We start from the raw sequence: 21,046 nt of genomic DNA on the forward strand, positions 1-21,046 counted from the left end.
AAAGAGAATAACAAAAACTTTACCCTGGGGCAAGCAAAATAGTTTAAATAGTTCTAATAGAAAACTGTTGTAAGTAACTGATGCATGACAGAATCAAGCAGGAAGCGTGTGGTCAATTTCATGTACTTGGCCTTAATGCAAAACTGTAAGGGAACAGATTTCTTTTCCCATGGAGGGGTGTCTCCCAATAATCCCATATCCAAAATACATGTATAATATGTTTAAAAACTAACTATTAAAACTCAGCCATTGTATTTCAACAAGTTTTTGTTGAAACAATGTTAGAACTGCAATTAATTTTGTGCTGCTGATAGCTTATTAAGCAATTATCATGTCTCCATTTACTTCACAATTCTGAAAATCAGTTACTTTTCTACTATGACAGAAATAATCAGGTTACATTTTTAAAACTATAAGCTCTCAGGGGAAATCTGTTTGTCCTGTAAAGTGCTGTAAATGTGGAAGTGAATACTTTTTCATCCTCCTCCTCATCTTCATTATCATCATGCCATTTTAAAGATACTTTATTTTCCCCATATTTGCTGTTTAAAAGTCCTGGTGAACAGTTTTCCATCATGTCCCATCCAATTTTGTTCAACATCTCTTTTTTGCTTTAACAACATAGTAACATTTTCAGAGTTGAATAGACTTTTTAATAAGTTTACCTAAAAAAAACACCTTTCATATTATAATAACATATATTTTAGAAGTATACTTTGCTTCTTGGGCTTCATCAAATTCTGCTTCAAGCATATTACCTGAGTGTTTTCCAGACATCAAAGCCATCTAAAGGCTTCGTGCCATTGGTATGTCCTCCAGCAAGCTTCACCAAAGTTGGCAGCCAATCAGAAATATGGATCAAGTCATGGCTTTCGACTCCTTTCCGGTTCAATAAAGGACTGGCAACAAATCCAATTCCTCTCACTCCTCCTTCCCATAATGTCCACTTTCTTCCTCTTAAGGGCCAGTTGTTTCCACCTCCCAGAGTTTGACCTCCATTATCTGAAATAATTTAACAACTTATGTGACTGAGCCTTAAAACATTTTCTCATATACTGTACTTTTATGTTATATTTTATGTGTGAAACAGAAAGTTGGACTTGACAGCCAACTTGCTCCATTTCATTCTATGATTCAGTATAAATGTTATTACAATATTAGACCGACATTTTCAATAGGAAAATAGAAGGCTGCATTTTAATAAGGAAGGCCTACAGTTCAACACATTGGGCCAGATATTGGTCTATTACAAATGGGTATTACTTTTGGCTTTGTCTGATAGTCTGAACCCAGAAGCTATGGTTTGTACATCACAGTTTATAGCTTAATTTTATAACAATATAATCAATAAACCATAGTTAAATAATGGTTTACAGAGTATGAATCAAACAGATTACACAGAATAGTAAAGAAAGGATCAGTCCTCAGAATCTCCAGTGTAAGAAAAAAGCAAAAATTCCTGCCTTCAATTTCATAAGCAGTTATCCAAATAAACAGTTCTAACTCAGAATAATAGAATAACAGAATAACTCTTGGGATTATAAAATAGGGAACATGACTAAAACCTTGGATAGGTGCTCTAGCTCTGTATAAACAATATAATGTAAACTGAAAGGATTAATCGCCTGACTGGAGAAGAGCTGTGTCCCTTGTATACAACTACGGGTACCAATGTGTTGAAGGATCCCTCTCCACCATGCCCATCATCTTTATGTTTCATTTCTATTCCATGTTTACCTTCTTTAAATTTAAAACAAAAATTAAACACAAAATTGTGTGTATTTCAGTCTAGACTCAAAACCACTTAAAATTAGTTGTTCTGTTCTGGAAGTTAGATTGGCCCCATTCCTGTTAGCCTGTTATAAGGCCTTAAAAGGCATTATTGTGTCATCAAGCCCATAGAACTGGATGTGTGGCAGAACCTGGGCAGTATTTATGTTGATGTGTTAGTTGTTTTTTAACCTCTGCTGTTAATTACACGTGTAATGTTTTATTGCTATATTTTAAGGATGTTTTTTTTAATTGTTAGCTACCAAGAGCCACAAAATTGAAATATGCAGAAATATAGATTGAAATAATAAATTCATAATATTCAGTCAACATATCCAAGCCAGCTCCATTAAGTTTTATATTGTTCCCTTTTCACTTAGCTTTAGAAATGCACAATGCATCCATTGTTTCCTTCGTTTTATACATTAACTAATGCTTTTACCATTTATTCTTCTTATTTTCCAAGTCCCAATACTCTCCATATGTTGTGGTTGCCAACAGATGAGCTTGCAAAGCTTTGGTCAATTCAGGCTTTCACAAAAAGGTTTTTAGTAAATTAAACGGGAGAAAAGTCTAAAATATTAGCTTTAGTAGTACTCATGTCATATGTAGGAGTGGGATCCTACCGGCATAACAACTGGTTTGGGGAGCGCGCACTTTGTGCACTACTTACAAATTACCGGCTCCGGCAAGCATTCACCTTCTCCAGCTGACAAGCGGCACTCAACTGTGCCGCGCAAAGCAGCTGAGGAGGAAAAAGCATGCACTAAAGGACAGCCTAGAGCAGTGATGGCGAACCTTTTCAGCACCAAGTGTCCCAAACTGGAACGTGGATGCATGTGCGCGTGCTGGAGTACTAGAAAACCGAAGTGTGAGCAACCCTGTTTGGGGAGCATTTTGGTAGATATTTTTTGGCTTCGAAAATGGCCTGAAAACAGCCTGTTTTTTGCGCATTTTGGGGTGTTTTTCAGGGCATTTTCAGGCTGTTTTTGGTGTGACAAATGGCCTGAAAATGGCCCCCAAACAGCCTGAAAACAGTCCAGAAAACGTTCCGGAAAACACCCTGATTTTGGGACATTCTTTGGGCCCTTTTCCAGTACTCCGATGCCCGCGAAGACCAGTGAGCCAGCGCATCACAAAACCAGAAGAGCAGCTGGCGATGGTGTGCATGTCTACTGAAAGGGCTCTCCATGCCACCTCTGGCACACGTGCCATAGGTTCACCATCATGAGCCTAGAGCCTGGACAGGTGGGTGGACCAAACAAAAGACCAGAAGATCATTGCAGCAAACCGGTTCAGTGTCAGATGCTCTTCAGAGCTACCGGTTCTATAGAACCAGACCGAACCAGTAGAATCCCACCCATGGTCATATGCCCACATTCTCTGCTGATGTCAGGAATCATTTTACTTTTGCCATTTTATCAAAATAGACACCCGAATATTTACACAAATATTTACGTAAGCTACTGTCTTAAGTCTAAAGATTACCTTGCAAACCAACCTCCTATTATTCTGAACTCATCAATTGGAGATGCATGCACAAATCAAACATCATATTTACTTATCAATATATACAAGTATTATGATGAAGGATAAATATCTAATAATCTGGTCCAAGTCAGTCACCTTGAAAACTGTAACCAACTGGCTATCACTGCCTTTTGCTTGATTTTGTGTATAGCACTAAGCCACAATTTGCTTAATTTGGTGAATAAACCACATTAGACTGGGTTTACAAAATATATTAAGCAATCACCCTGGTCTGCAAGCCATAACGGTAGGATTTTCAAATCATACTATAAACCAGATTATGGACCAGTTCAATGTAACAGCAATTCAAACCTGTAAGTATGCATTTGTTGATCTTTCCCCCAAGGCTTACTCTATTTACAGTGCCATGTTGAATGTTTGATAGTTAAACTATGGGGTGAAAATACCTATAGATTTGGGTCCATTTGGCAATTTCAGAGTTTCTGTTTCCAAGGAATCTTTTATTTTAATATGCAGTAACAGAAATAATGAAAATCATTCTTTCTTTGGCTATTGCAGGAATAAGAACTGCTGATGCATTAGCTCTGTCAGCTGAGTATAATTCAGTACAAATTATGTGCACACAATGTACTGAGGAACACTGGATAAATAATAATCACACTGACTTGGAGAGCCAACTTTCACATTTAGGATGACTGCTATTGCAAGTGTATTGTACTTTATGAAATTATTGAGAAACGTCTTGTAAATCTTTCAAGCAGAAAGTCTCTAAAATATTCCTAAATATTATCCTACAGTGGAAAAGCTGACGTTTAACATGAGACAAAAATTGTACTCATGTCTTAATCTTAAATACATCAGCTGATACAAATGACTTGTGAAAAAAACAGCAACTTTCATATTCAGTATATGTGATTAGCTTTGTGTAACAGAAAAAAAAGCTTCTGTGGGAAACTTGATTTTCTCATGCCATGTTCTTCTGCATAGTGCATGAATGAGGCAAATTTATTTATTTGATTAATTTATATAGCTGCTCTACATATACAGCTCTTCTGACCACAGAAGTACATGCCAACCAAATTTTTGGAAGGAAAATCGACTGATTTCAATGGAATTTACTATCACATGTTTATTTAGGAACAGAGCCAAAGTCTTGTATTTGTTGCCATATCTACTGAATGAATACTCAAATGCTGCAATATTGTGTCTGGTGTGTGTGTATATTTATGTGTATAGACACGAAGGAAGTTTATCTTGAATACACTGTTTGGGCATTCCCCAAAGCCTTTCGAAACATTATGTTCTTTTAGAACAGGAGTTACTCATCTGATTTTTTTAACTTAAGGAACTAATTGAGATGTATATTTATAACATCTTCAAAAGGGCCAAGGAGGAAATGAGGCCACTCTGATATACTTTTGCCGATGTTAGGTAGGAACTTCAAACAAACAAAGAAACCTCGCTATCTTACACTCATAGCAACCTGGCGGGTGGAAAAACTAGTCACAATTAAAAAGCCAGCTGGACAGATACAATTTTTGTCAAGGCTGAGGAAAATTCAGAACTTCTTTTGCTGTAACAGTTCTGACAACTATGCCTTTCCTATTTGTGGATCAATGTCAGTATTGCTGCTTTCATTTTACACATGAGAAAGCAGGCACATCTGGGTGATAGGTGGACTAAAAAGGCAAACTGTTGGACACAACTGCATATCTGAAACCCTGCCTCATTTTACGTGCATCATATGCATAACACAGGTTAAAAAAAAAGTCCATTCATAGCCACCAGATTGATTTCCTCAGAGAAGAGCTACGATTTTGCATTAAGATGTGCAGCAGAGGGCTCACTTCCAATTGCAGCCAAACCTTCAGGGAATGAGCCTGATTCCGAGCAAGTCAGCACTACAGGACAGCAGTTCCTTTAAAATAAATAAATAGACAAATATAAGCTGAACCCCACTCTCTATTCCTTCCATCCAAATATACTTTGATCTGATAAGGCTTGACAAGGTGGGGGAGTGACGGAGGGGAGAAGAGCGATGGAGAAAGGACCATCTCTATGGTTGTACTCAGGGCTTGGCTACCGCCCTTCTCCCCAATCTACTTGAGGTGGCAGGCTGGGGCTGCACATTGTCGCCTGACACAAAATAAACAAAGCAATCTGGAGCTAATTCGAGCAGGATCAGGATACGGCTGGAAAGGCTTTACAGGGGGGAGAATGGGGAGTGAAAGGGGGGAGGACGCGCAGGGGGCAAACAATGGCTCTGTGAAGCTGAACAGCAGTTTGGACAGGAAGGCTCTGCAGACAGGCTGGCAGACAGCTGTCAGCCATTCCAACAACATTTCCTGCAGCCAATGAAAACTGGCCAGGATCTAACCTCCCAAGCCAGCTCAGGAACACCAACAAAGGATTAAACATTTCAGCATTAGCGGCCTGAGTGTCATGGACATAATTCAGTGTCAGGGATATTCTGACTGCACGTGGCTTCTTTTTCCCCTTCCCCTCCCCCATTCACAAATAAAGAGCAGCTGCAATTAAAGTAGCGTATCTGTAAAACACAGGCCCAAAGCCAATACACTGGCTTTATTTACTGTGAGTTGCAACTGAGTTCAGGCAGTCAGACATACAGTATGTACATCTGTTTTGCAAATCAGTCCTCTCCCCAGAGTGACATGTACTTTTAACCACTAAAGACACCAGTAATGGACACCAGACCATTTTTTTTAAAAAAAAAACTTTGCATCTAAATGTTTTAAAATAGACCTAAGAATTATTCTAAAAGAAATAAATCACACCTACCGTATATGCCGGCGTATAAGACGACCCGGCGTATAAGACGACCCCCCAACATTTCCACTCAAAATATAGTTTGTTATATACTCGCCCCCTCTTCCGCACGCCTTCCACTTTTGCACTTTTTTTTTTTTTGAGGCACTTTTGTCTACCGTGGAAACGAATCCCGTGAAGCCGAAAGGAGCAGCCAGCCTTCTCCCAGCTCCCAAGGAAACGAGGCTCGCACCGCCCGGGCTCCGCTGAGGTATCCGGCTCCAGTCCCGCGTTGCCTCGGGAAGGGAAAGACAAAAAGGAAGAGCCGCGGCGGCGCTTTGCAATGGCAGCAGCGGCTCCTGGTTTTGCCTTTCCCTTCCCGAGGCAACGCGGGACTGGAGACGCGCGGAGCCGCGCCAGCGGTAACAACTCCTGACAGCCCCAGCCGGATACCTCAGCGGAGCTCGGGCGGTGCGAGCCTCGTTTCCTTGGGAGCTGGGAGAAGGCTGGCTGCTCCTTTCGGCTTCACGGGATTCGTTTCCACGGTGCGCAAAGTGCCTCAGCCGCGGGCAGCCGCAGTGCTTCCCAATTACTATTTGCCGGAGTATAAGACGACCCGGCATATAAGACGACCCCCCCAATTGGAGGCATCTTTTTCAGGGCAAAAAAGTCGTCTTATACGCCGGCAAATACGGTAAATATTAAGAATACTTATTATACGTATGACTTCAAATAATATCTAATGCTGATCAGCACTTTGGACTTTTAAATATTAAAAAAATGACTTCTCAATCAAATGGTAATTTGTCCATCTATTTTTTTCCCCTAAAAAGCTAAATGAAGAGCCAGTTTGGTGCAGTGGTTAAGGCTCCAGACTAGAAAATAGGAAACCATGAGTTCTTGTCCTGCCTCAGGCACAAAGCCAGGTGAGTGTTCTTGGGCCAGTCACATTTTCTCAGCCCAACGAAAGGGCAATGGCAAACCACTTTAAAAAAATACTTTACCAAGAAAACTGCAGGGACTTGTCCAGGCAGACTCTAAGAATTGGACACAAGTGAACGGAAGGAAAACAAAAAGAACTAAATTGGTCATACTGGTTTCTGTCTTTTAAAAACTAGCCTAAGTACATCTTTTTCATGCACATCTGCACTACTTTTAAGAAATGGATAGTCATTTCCATATATTCAGAAATAAAGTAACAGCAAATTCTACACACATATATATAATAGACTGATATAAAGTATAGATTCAATGGCAAACTATGTTATAACATCTCTGATTTCATAAAGAACTAACTTCCCCAAAAAATAATATCTTAGGACTGGTTCCAAAGAATTGATATGTATTTACCTTGAAATAAGGAGCAAACATAATCAAAATTTCTATAGTTTGGCTTAGCTGAATATCACCTTAATCACCTCTGATACAAATTCCACTTAATAGTCACAAGTTATCTGAAACAGATTTAGCAGAACAGATCACTGACCCTTTAGTTTCTCAAGACGAATCTTCCAATATTGCCAGATATTTATTTTCATCTGGGCTAAGGTCTTACATGCCTATTTTTTTCCAAGTAAAGGTAACTTTTTAAAAATGATGCTTACTATATCGTGTACTTCGGCTTTTTCTGATTTTCAAGAATTCCCCATTTAGTTCAGAAGTTTACAACAAAGAAGCAGAGACTTTCGTTTCTAGATCTCTTTTTCCTAACTTTTTTTTTTTCCTAGCTGCTATTGCAGAATATAGCATAAAGGCAGGAGGGACAATACTCGGAAGACTTTCAGAGTAACTTAGCATCATACAAAAATGTATTGGTACCATGGAAATAATATTCTCTTCCTTCCATCTATCTTCATAATGTAAATATTTTAAGTACCCTCTTAAGTGGATTTTCAGCTGACTCTTTCTTGACAAAGAAACCAAGAGCCAGACAAGAACTTTCCTTAATCTGATGGTCTCCAGATGTACTGTGCGTACATCATGCAGAATTCCCAGGCAATATAGCCAAAATTGTGTCTCCAAGCACCTGATGCATTTAAACCTGGAAGTAACTGCTAATAATGAGGCTATTTCCATCCTAGTGAGTTCAGACATCTGTTTCCCACATCATTATTAAAGTCCCAGACATAATATAGGAAGGTACAGAGGAAAATAAAGGAAAAGGAGATAAAAGAAGGTTTAAGACAGAGGGGTTATGAAAAATAAAGCAACAGCAGAATGGGAAGAAATTGGTTCAGACATAATAGGATCAGGACAGATCCCTGAGTAAACTATTCAGTAAATACTAAAACTATTTTTAAATTTAGAATGAATAAATTAAAAACCCTTCATCAATGATCTAAATGCACATTAGAGAGAAAGTACTTTTTACACAGCTTCATGGCCATTTTTTATGGGGACACAATCCATGCAAAATATTCACTGAAAGATGGACCACTGTTGTTCACTTATGACAGAAAAATAATTACAATGTTGCAACAATGTCTATACAATTAGTCCTTGACTTAAGACTACAATGGAGCCCAAAATTTCTGCTGCTAAGCAAGACAGTTGTTAAGTGAGTTATGACTTTTGCCATAGTTGTTAAGCAAATCACTGCAATTGGTAAGTGAATCATGTGGTTGTTAAGTGAACCTGGCTTCCCCAATTGACTTTGATTGTCAGAAACCAGCTGGGAAGGTTACAAATGGTGATCACATGACCCTGGGACAATGACAGTTGTCAAGCGCCTGAATTTTGATCATGAGAATATGGGTTTGCTGCAATGGTCATAAGTGTGAAAAACAGTTATATGTCACTTTTTTCAGTACTGCTGTAACTTCAAATGGTCACTAACCAAATGGCTGTAAGTCAACGAATGGCTGTATTTTGCATTTCCCTTCATTTTCTGGGCTATAGGCCTAGTTGGACAAAAATCAAGAGACAGAAATAATTCAGTGCAGTTAGGAGAGGAGATATCCAGGGTTTTTTTAAAAAAGAAAAAAAAAATGAAAACCTGGATATCTTATCTTAAATCAGGGATGTTTGGGGCACTCAGATCTCTGAAAAGAATGAATTGTCCCTGTGATGACAACCTACAATATGAGGAAGAGTAAAAAAGAAAATGCATATGCAGAAAAAGAATGGAAAGTGATATAAACAACAAAAGAGACTGGCTTGCTTAGATCAATTCCATCTACTGCTGGCATGCATGCAATTCCTAACGCAGTATTCCTGCAGGAGTGTGATCCTTGAAAATAAATTATACGTGGTCTTCATAAGAGGATTTTAAATTGGTACCCCATGTAATTATTTCAATAGGGGCACGCTACATGAATTATATTCCATTGAAATAAATAATGCTTCAAGCACTTTAACTTACAATTAAGTACAAGAAAGAAAATACATTTTTTTCCTAAAGTTACACTAATTTGTAACTTAGCCAGGGATGGGATTCAAATTTTTGAACAACTGGTTCTGTGGGCATGGCTAGGTGGACATGGCCATGTGACTGGGGTGGGCGTGACTTGTTTTTTTTTTTTGGCAGCACCCGCACCCTCCGTTTTGGGGCCTTCTGGGACTCAGGGCAGCCTCCTGGGGGGGGCGTTTTTGCTCCCAGAAAGCTTCCCTGGGGCACAGGAAGAAAAAAAAATGGAGCCTGGACATTTTGGGGCCTTCTGGCCCTCAAGGAAGCTTCCAGGGGGGGCGTTCTTGCTCCCAGAAGGCTTCCCCGGGGTCCAGGAAGGCAAAAAATGGAGCATGGGGGAGGGGGAGCTGCGCCCCCTCTCCATTTTTTGCCTTCCTGGGCCTAAGGGAAGCCTCCTGGGCAAAGCAGTAAGACAGCGAGGGGAATCCTGGCACAGCTGATCATAGGAACAGCTGATGGTTGGGAGGAAAAAAAATACCTTAAGGAGTGACTGGGCAGGGAAGAACCCAGTCAGCGATGTTGGGCACACGCGTGATATTGCACATGCGCGATAAGGACTGACTGGGGGGGAGGGGGGAGAGGGGAAGGGCCAGCTAGGGGCATTATTTGCCAGTTCTCTGAACTGAGCAGAATCATAACAACCGGTTCTAAAGAACTAGTCCGAACCAGTAGAATCCCACCCCTGAACTTAGCCATAATATTTTTTTGCTATTTATTCAAAATCTTAAACGAAACAGCAGTACCCAGACCAACAAAAAGGCCTAGAATATTCTGGGGAAAAAAGGACATTTATAGTGCTCTCCAAAACCTCTTGTTTACATTTTATCATCTTATCCAAACCCTTGGATTTTCTCCTTATTTATCCAAAACATGTTATCTGAAACTGACTCGTTGTCACAGTACATAAAGATGATTCTGGTTGAAATGTCATTGCTAAATGTTGAAATTACTCGAATATGCAAGGCTTCAGAGCTTCAGTAATCACCTAAATGACCATTTGCAAACCATGAGTTATAGTGTATTTTTTCCTGCCTGACATTCAGATTTTATACTCAAAATTATACAGGGATGAGCCATTAGCAAGCAAGAACTACTTGCTGTGAATAAAGAAAAAAGAATACTGTATAATTTTCCAGTGTGCACAGCTATTGCTAAGAATTGTAGGAAATTCACATACCTGGAAAGCATCTGGAGAAATGAACATTTTATTCATAGTGAAACATTTTGTTTGAATTGGTTTTCCATGAAGGAAATTTCTACTAACATAAACCTTGATCTTAAACAATTGTGATACTCCTTAAAAACTACTGAACAATGCTAGCTGGGGAATTCTGGGAGGTGGAAGTTCACATCTTAAAGTTGTCAAAATTGAAAAACATTGTTCCAAAGTGAGCTTTCACGTTAATATGGGAAATGTTTTGAAAGATTAAGACACCAATCTTTTTTGGTTAAGGCCAAATGCTATGTGGTATCTCACTTTTTCCAGAATTCTTTCCACAAACTATCTAAACATTATACAAAGCTGTGCAATTTGTATCTTAGATGGTAAGTCACTGTAAGACGCCAATGTTGTGATAGGAAAGTGATATAGTAATGAAGTCAATAATGAAGAAAACAATTGGTTATGTTTATGCATTTGTCTCTAAAACAAATAGATTTTGCAACCTGATCTGCTGATATTTGTAACAGCATACCACAATAGATAGGTACACAGGCAGACAGGTAGATAAACATCTACACTGTCTGGCTCACCATGGAAAAATAAATACCGAGCTGTTTATATTTAAGTTGCTTTGAAGATCATGCTTCATCTTTATCCAACTCTGTTAGAATATATTAACTGTTGTTAGCTATTTAAGAGCTTAGGGCTTTGAGAGGATAATATATGCATAAACTGAAGGATATTATCTTTCTGAATTTCAAATCAAAGTTAGATTGGATTTAATGTTGTACATTTCTTAAGTGAATTAGTAAAGTACTGTGAAAGATTATTGGGAATAATCTTTCTAGCTTTTTAAATCTTCTAAAGTTTAGAGTTGTGTGGGATAGGTGAATAAGAACAAAACAGAGCAAAACCTATATATTTTCTCAGATATTATTCATGTACTCCTACCACACATTTAGAATATATGTCTGAAGAAGAGCTTATGCCATCTCGATTCAAATAATTGCTGGGTATTTCATACTTCTTAGTAAATTTATTTGAGATAATAATTATAGTCTAGCAATTATAATCTCAAATATGTGGCCTATTCAAAGCATATTTCTAATGTGACTTTGACAGTGGAAAATTTCCATGTATCTCCACAATAATTTAGCTTTCTGACAAATTGGGATAATACTGTTAGGTTTATCTTATCTGGCCATTGATGTCTTGGGTTCTTACAAAAGTATTAATAACTTCCTTATCTTACCTTTTGGGATGGGTATATTGTGGTGCCTCCTACCACCATTTACCTACCAACATTTTTTGGGTCATGTTTCAAAATAGGTTCATGTTGCAAGGCTTTGGCTCTGTTGCCAATGCAAGTAAAAATCCAATATGTTAGGTACAAAGCTGGAAAAATATATTCTAACCCCATGTCAAATTGAGTAAAATGTATCTGTCAATGCTACTCTAATTTAGAAGCATAAACAGCATTGTCTTCATTAGCATACACCAAAGGGGTTTGCTATTATATATGAAAGAGGCAATGAATATTTGGCTTATACATCATAAGCAATCTGTGGCATCAAAAGCAGAAAAGCACAATGGTGAAATCCGACATAAACCTTGAGGCCTGGTCAATCAAATAGTGACACCATCCAAGTCTGAGCAGTAATGACAGTAATGGCTTTTTACATGTCACGAAAAAGACAAGATCATAATTAAATAAAAAAATAATTTGCAAGTTTAAAATCTTTGCAGGTTTGTAGCAAGCCTGAACATCTCACTGTCTTTTTCCACAGCATTTACAATATCTAAAAACTGTGAACTTGTTTATTATATGGGGACAACAATTATAATTTTGAAGAATTAAATCCCAGAAAAATAAACAATGTAAATAAGCTATTCTTACAGAATATGCCGTATGACCGCAAGAGAAATTAAATAATGGAATGGCTTGCTTTTTGGAGTTGTGGATGCTTCATCGCTGAAGGCTTTCAAGAAAAGATTGTATATTAATTTTTCCAGGATGGTATAACTGCCTTGGCAGGGGGTTGGGCTGGAAGATCTCAAGATCCCTTCCAGCCCTACGACTCTATGATTTAATATTTATTAGCAAAACTGCCTCATAGGGCATTCAGAACTATAGAGTGTTCCTTATTTAACTCTGGAAAATTTACATTAAAATACATTAGTAAGCATATTTGCAATAATATGTATAGACAAGGAACTCATCCTTTTCTCTTGAGAGAAGTGATTTCCCATTTTGGGGAAATATATGATTTACGCTCTCTCCTTTTCCAGATCATTCTTCTGAACTAAAAAAAGAGAAGCTTAGAGAAATCTCTCTCCTCACACATACTTTTGAACTTTATTAGGCATTCAGGGGAGAAGACCAAATTCTTTCTAAAAGTGCACTTTTCAATATGCACTTACTACTTTGTGCTGCTGTTGTTTTGCTGAAAAGGGGAAATACACTGTAAGGGGGAAATGCAAGTGACAGTGACTGACAGAAGATGGTTATTAAGTTCATATCCCCTTGAAATAAAATTTATCCAGCCTCCCAACCTTTTTTAGGCTTATGTACAGTCAAGTCCACCAATTTGTCAGATGGTTTCTCCAAACTCAAGATCATCATAAATAATAAGTTAAATTGAATTCCGTTTCAGTTAGCCTACATCTACTGCTATATTCAGGGGAGCTGAAATAGTAAATCATGCTTCCAAACTTCCGAGAGCTTCTTCCAATGAGTATTTTGCCATTCATATACTGTATCTCATTGCCAAAACATTTCCATGCATGTTGATGAAAGAATCTCAACTGCCATCTGTTAATGCAAAATAATTCTTTCTGATGTTGAATTTAAACTGTCAAGTTAAGGAACTGGAGACATTATTACTAAGCAGTCGTCTAAAGCCAGCACAATTTTCAGATTTCCATATACCATCCATCTCACGATCCAAAGTGACTCTGGGTGCTTAGTTGTTTAATGCAACCTACAATTTTTTTGCATCTTATAAAAAAAATGTTGTTATATACATTTTCACACTGTGTTCAGCCATGCTTTGTTTTAACAACACAGCACAGTTTAACAATACAGCATACTAACCCGCAATCTATAGTTTATATAAAGAAATAGATGGATTGATAAAAAAATTGATCTGTTAAGCCAAAATCAAAAGAAATGCATTATTGGTTAGTGTGAACCTATGTACACATCTTCCTTAGTCTGTTTCCTCTATGTATTCCAGGGATCATTTTGGATAAGAATCTGTTCCAGACTCAACCAGAAAATCAATAAAATAAAATATCCATATGGATAATCAAATATTGAGTCTCATAATTTGAGGTGGTAACATAGGATCCAACTCATTTTGTATACATCTCTCAGAGTTTCCTACCACTGGCTGCAATGGCTGGTTTGAAAGTAATTGGAGCTTAAAACATTTGGAGGGCATTTCAGGTGCCTCTCCTGAGATCAAAGTAAGGGAAAAATCTTGGGGAATTGACAGTACTATACCGCACTGCTTTAAGAAAATCAGTGATCTATTTTTTAAAAAGCAATTTCATATTAGCATAAAGTTAGTCCTTTAATAAAGAGATAAATAAGTTAAGAAATCAATAGCAAGAAGCACAAAGGGAATTGAGACCAGCTGTTGAGCCTGGAATCTGGCTATTTATCATAGAAGTATATCTTAGAAGCAATAAAGAGACACTAATATGTCAAGAATTATACAGGGTGGTACCAATATTAAATGTCTCAAACATGTACTTATTTAAAAGGCATGAGGCTGTGGAATGAATTTAAGCAAGGGGCAAACCTGCCACCAATTCAAGTTGTTCTTCTGTTCGCATCAGCTTGGAGCATTTAGAATTGACTGCCAAAAACAGCAATGGAAGCCTGATTTCAATTTCATTATAAATTTTTAAACTGTGAGAGCGAATCCTTCCAAAACTTATAAAAGGGGAGGATTAGTAGTATGCACTATATTTATTAATTGTGCAGCCTCTATGAAAGCTTTAATTCAGAGTTTGACTGAGCCACTTAATTTCTAACCTCAGGCATTCCCACTGACCTGGATTCTTTAACTTCTGTACTTCAAGGATTAAGCAGCTCTCTCCGCTCTCCCTTTTGGTCTTTGTGTATTGTGTGTTTCAGTGCTGTCCACAATGAATAATTTCTGTGATAAGTATATTCTTCCCTGAGCAAGATTAGTTCCTTCCCACTCATCCTACTAAACTTCTGAAAAATGCACCCACAACTTCTATATTTTTAAGAATTCTTCTCCCAGTCTGAACTCCAAAATCACCCATACATTTTGTATTTGAAAACTTTAACTTATTTTAAAGCCTACTTGCAATATATCTACGGAGTATATACTGCAATTTTCTGAAAAATCTTAATATGCTGTTAATGCATGCTTCAATGATTGCACACATCATTTCAATTATATTGAATCCAGTCCTGAGTACATGGACACATAACAAAAGACACATCTTTGAAAAATTAATCTACACTGAAATGCCTCTATTTTTATTTTATTGATTTGCTAAATGTATTTGCTGCCTACCTTGCCTACTCTAGCAGCTTACAATAAAAAGGAACAAATGAAAAGACTAAACAAACAAACAAAAGTAAAATAATAGAACAATAGAATAAACACTGAAAAAGAAACCAATTAGAATACATCAATATGATAACAAAAAGATGGATGAGTGGAGAGCAGAGAGCAAGGAAGGGAAGTGGAGTCTGCCAATGTAGCAGCCACCTCCAGCATGGAACTCTTGCATTTGGTCCCAAGGCCAACCAGCAGGTCCAGGTCTTCAGGCTCTTGCTAAAGGATAGGAGGGAGCAGATCTTACCCTAATGGGTAGGATGTTCCAAAGGGTGGGCACTGTGGCAGAGAAGGTTCTTCTTTTGGATCCCAATAGTCAGAGTTCTTTGACCAATGGGATCCACAGTAAGCCTTCTCTTCCAGAATGAATAGGGCAGGCTTGTCCTAACAGATTTTCAGATTCATCTCCAAACAAGTCGGACTAAACCAGAGGTGGTATTCAGCAGGTTCTGACCAGATCTGGAGAACCGGTAGTGGAAATTTTGAGTAATTCAGAGAACTGGCAAATACCACCTCTGACTGGAGATTTTACAGTATCCTTCCCCTGCCACGCCCACCAACCTCATCCACAGAACCGGTAGAAAAAAAAATTGAATCCCACCACTGGATTAAACATTTTCAAAAGAGGCTCAAAGATTAGAGTACATCAATAGGATTGGAATGTTCTCTATTGCTGAAATGAAGAATGCTGAGAAGCTATCAAAAATTCCTTCCTTGATATTCTTTCTCTCTTTGAACTTTATTTCAAAATCAGTAATGTTTTCTGGTCTCTAATATCACACTGGGACAAAAAGAAACTGTGCGTCCAGCAAAATCTAATTCACACTTTGCCTCACTAATGAAGTGACTATAAGTTTCCACATGAGCTACCAAGGTGATAAAGTTCACTCTCATTATTGTCATCATTTCCCTGTAATTTAGGGGAACTCCGGTATTACTAATTACACTCAAGATACATATGAACATATTTCTCTCAGTGTACAATAGTGCTGGTCAATCTGACCTCACCTGTTATTTATAATTTCAATTACAATCAATACAAAGATAAACCATTTTGAGAGGGGAGCAGGACAGGAACCTGTGAAATAAGTGGACCACAGAGTAATCAAAGTGGAACTCCCATAGAATAACGGAGTTGGAAGGGACCTTGGAGGTCTTCTAGTCCAACCCTCTGCTCAAGCAAGAAATATATACCATTCAGACAAATGGTTGTCTAATCGTTTCTTAAAAACCTCCAGTGTTGGAGTACCCATAACTTCTGCAGGCAAGTCATTCCACTGATGAATTGTTCTATTAGGAAATTTCTCCTTAGTTCAAGGTTGGTTCTCTCCTTGCTTAGTTTCCAAATATCTAAATTATTTGTGGATGAAAAAGCAAGGCTTATATATTGCAACAAGGAATCTGATCACAAGAATGGAAACATGGGGACAACATACAAAGCACATAGTAAACAACTGTACTTGTAACTTGTAGTAATATAACTAATCTGGAGATAGGCACACAAATGTTACATTAAGGAGGACCAGCTCTGGGTAGGAGAGGCAGAGCAACTGTTTTTTAAAATGTCAATTTTCACTGGTAAATTAGAACGAATTCTCATACTCCATTTTATTAGAGAATTGGGATGATTGGGGAATTCTGGGACTTGAAATCTACACATCTTAAAGTTACCAAGTTTGAAAACACTGTTTTAGATAGAAATAAATTCATTCGTAACAACAGTTCTTAAAACTTGCAGCCATCACTCCAATTTCTTACATTGGCTTGCTATAGATTATGGAAATTATGTGATAGCATATCTTATATCTGTATGTATTGTGCATTATATTTCAAGCATCCTAAGAATAAATGCAGTAAAGAGGGGGAAAAATGTAATTAATCAGAGTTGGAAGGGACCTTATAGGTCATCTAGTCCAACCCCTGCCCAAGCAGGAAACCCTACATCATTTCTGACAAATGGCAGTCCAATCTCTTCTTGAAGGTCTCAAGTGATGGTGCTCCCACAACTTCCAAGGGCAAGCTGTTCCATTGGTTGAATGTTCTGTCAGAAAGTTTCTCCTTATTTCCAGGTTTGAATCTCTCCTTGTTCAGCTTCCATCCATTATTCCTTGTCTGGCCTTGAATGCTTTAGAAAATAGCTTGACCCCTTTCTCTCTATGGCAGCCCCTCAAATATTGGAAGACTGCTACCATGTCTCCTCTGGATTCTTAATTGGATATTAATTCTTAATACATCCCCACTTCAAGAAGCTTAGGAAAGGTGATACATTATTCTGTTGTTTTAATCTCATGACCGTGCTGCAAAGTAGGTTCAGTTGAGAGACTTACCATGAAACTCTGAGCCCTAGATCTTTAACTCCTAATTTTAGAAATTCAGTAACCATACAACTGGATTCATGATTTCAACTAGACTACTGACTCTCTGGTACTGTCTACTGAAACAAGGATAAAGAACTTACATTCCTCCAGATATTGTATTACAACTCCCAACAACTTCAGCTAATGTGGCTATGGTGAGAGATGCTGAAAGGCTACATCTGGACAGCAATACCTTTTTCACTGCTGCACCAGAAAGCCAACCCAGACAACAAACAGCATACCAAAGAAGATCAGGATGTTTACTAAATTGTACTAGCTGTTGATGGAAGAGAACTTACTCAAGATTTATTTTAGCTCATTGTTTTGCTGCAAGAAGTGTCATAACAGTGGGAAAGTAATATGGAAAAGGTTACACTTCAAAACAAAGAATATAGATTAAACTAATTTCTGACCATGATAAGTAAATTTCGTATCTTGTAGCACCCTCTTCTGGAAATTACCAGATATACAGTAGTAGGAACAGCCTTCTCCATAGCTTTGTTTGTATTTGGAGCACAGAACTCAAAATCGCTGCTGATCTGATAATACTGGCTAAATTATCTGACTCAGCATAAGGCAGCTTCCTATGAAAAAAATACAAATCTAGGCAAAGTGTTTTCTAATTACCTCATGTTTGGACTGTGAAATTTGTCGAGTTATTACTATGTGTGCTCTATGACAGTTAGTATAATGCTAAGATTTAAAGTTATTTTTCCTTTAAAAAAGAGGAATTCTTAAAAACACCAGGACTACTTCAAAAAATCTTTATAATTGTATGATAATATAAATAAATATATAAAGGTAGTTGTTATTACCACAATTGAGCCCAAAATTTCTGTTGTTAAATGAGACATTTGTTCAGTGAGTTTTGTCCCATTTTACAACCTTTCTTGTTACAGTTTCACATGCACAGAATCACTGCACGTGTTAAATTAGTAACACAGTTATTAAGTGAATCCAGCTTCTCCATTGACTTTGCTTGTCAGAAGGTTGCAAAGGGTGATCACATGATCCAGGACACTGCAACCGTCATAAATATGAGTCAGTTGCGAAGTGTCTGAATTTTAATCATGCAACCATGAGGATGCCACAATAGTCATAAGTATGAAAAATGGTCATAAGTCACTTTTTTCAGTGCCGTTGTAACTTTAAATGATCAGTAAATAAAGTGTTGTAAGTCAAGGACCACCGATATACAGAAAGTAGAATTCTGGCAGATTTATTTAATACTTTACCTGAAAAGGCTGTTAAGGTATTTTAAAGTATACCTGGATTCATTTTGCCTTTTTTACAAGTACTTTTAGACAATAGTCAAATCATGAACTGAAATGTTCTTAATATATTTAGGCTAAACAATTCTTTCTTCTTTGCTATATTCTCTGCTTGAGAGGTAGGATATTTGTGTCTCAGAAGCTGATTCAATTTTATTGAGCTTACTGCAAGGTAAGGCCGGGTCTTTTTGTAACTGTCTCATTCTGTTGCAAGAGAATTTACTTATGAAACTTCTAAGAAAAATAAGAGAATTCTGATGAAATTCTCAGGGATGATGTTCTTGCATGTCTTAGAGGCCCAGCCTGTGTGTCTGTATGTGCTTTTTTTTTGTACAATCATATTTCCAGAATCATAATGAATAGGTTGGTCTTTGATATAGTTCTCTTGATTTCTCTGGTTTTAATAATGTACAACAGAAAGCTACAACCCAGAACTAAAGAGGCTTCTTGGATGAGAAGCGAAATGTCTTCAAGAAAAAACAAAGTACAACTGCCTTTTGAAAAAGCACCTTTGGCACAACCATGACATGAATGTTTGAGAATCTCCACAGACATGCAACCTAGCAGTAACAGTCTTTATTTTCAATAATAAAGTAACCTAAAATTGCTAAAATAAATTAAGAACAATTTTTCAGAGATGCTTAATTATGGGAGAAAAGCAAAAGCCCTTTTACAGAAGAAGTCTTTTGAGAAACTACATGGCAATTCGAAAAAGCATTGGGTAAAATTGTCATAGTAATAAAAACTGAATAGCAATATTGTTCTATATTTAAAATATCACAAGGTAAGTTTTGTAAAGAACAAGCCAAGTTTTCCATATGTACTTTTACAGCACCTGTGTACAGCAAATTTGGGCAAAACTAATGCACGCCCTATAAGCAATATTTAGTTAACCATATTTTAATTTACTGTAAGTACACACATTAATAGGCTTGTTAGAAAACAAATTCTCAATACATCCATATACAGTAAACAAACATGTGTTGGAACTTGTATGTTGTGAATCAACTGTTTGCCTATATTGCATCATTCCCAAGTGTTTGGGGAAAGAATATGTTTCCTAACATTTGTTAAAAAAAAAATGGAATGAAAGGTACCACAGGAAATTGACAAATTTAAAAAAAAACCAATTTCAACTGTAAATAGGATTAGTGACAATCATATTTATCCATGTAAGTACATTAAATGTTGCCAATTTCCTTATCGTGCAGCGAAGCAAAACAGGGTAGAATTGGTTCGGAATTCTGCCCTTGATATCAAATGCCATCATCTACTTATGGTGCCTCACTTTCTAGAGATGTAATTATTTATTTGGATTATTTCTATATGACCTGATCATGTCGATGTCAGGTGATGTACAGAAAAAACTATCAATAACAAACAATATTTAAAAGAACCAACATATTAAATAACTCCCCTCCCCGATAAGTATTTTTAAAAATCATTGGATGTTCCTTGATAGAAGCTGAAAGCTTCTTTGATTTTTTTAAAAGTAGTTTTAATGCTTTTTGAAACCCCAGAAGTGAAGGGGCCAAAGGAATCTGGTGAGATCAATATGTTCCACAATGGGGGAACTAGTATCAAGACCACCTTCCTTGTGGCTTACACATCTTTTATCTCATTTGAGGTTTGGACCTTGAACAAATCTTATCTGGACATTTAGAAAAGAAAGAATCATAATGATGTAATTCAGGGCCATACCATATAGGACTTTACAGTATTCTAAATTGGTTCTGGAAGCCCATTGATTGCCAGTGCAATTATTATTCTGCAATGGCCATTTTCATAGCAATCTGCCTCTGTATCACAAGATATATCGCTGGGTACCTATATATTTAATTATTCATTCTTACCTGTAGAAAAGATGAGAATGGTATTATTCCAAAGGCCATATCTCTTCAAGGCTGAAGTGATATTTCCTACAGCTTCATCCATTATAGAAACCATTCCAGCATATTTGCGTCTCTTTTCATCTTTGATAAAAGAATATGGTTCTATGTATTTTTCAGGCACTTGAAGGGGCTCATGGACAGATTGCAAGGCAAAGTAAAGAAATAATGGCTATAACACAAACATACACATGACCAAAAAGAAAAAAGAAAAAAAAGAAACCATAGCATTAAATAAAACCATCAGAAGAACAAATGATAACATTTTCATCTATGTATACATCTTGAGCTTTGTTTTCCATGTCTGTGAAGTTCTGATAATGAGCATAATCT

At 37.3% G+C, this 21,046-nt stretch overlaps 1 protein-coding gene across 1 annotated transcript in view; it reads right to left on the minus strand.

Annotated features, from left to right (window-relative positions):
• ARSB (arylsulfatase B) overlaps window positions 1-21,046 on the minus strand; it is a 72,551-nt gene that overhangs the window by 42,645 nt on the left and 8,860 nt on the right. Inside the window, exons 4-5 of the mRNA XM_026670592.2 lie at window positions 20,678-20,885; window positions 759-1,002 (exon numbers count right to left, since the gene is read on the minus strand). Coding sequence (XP_026526377.1) covers window positions 759-1,002; window positions 20,678-20,885 — 452 coding nt within the window. The remainder of the gene's footprint in view (window positions 1-758; window positions 1,003-20,677; window positions 20,886-21,046) is intronic.

The sequence above is a fragment of the Notechis scutatus genome, chromosome 2 (assembly GCF_049901735.1).
Source record: "Notechis scutatus isolate UNSWTSFEM ecotype Mainland chromosome 2, rNotScu1.2, whole genome shotgun sequence".
Lineage (NCBI taxonomy): Eukaryota > Metazoa > Chordata > Lepidosauria > Squamata > Elapidae > Notechis > Notechis scutatus.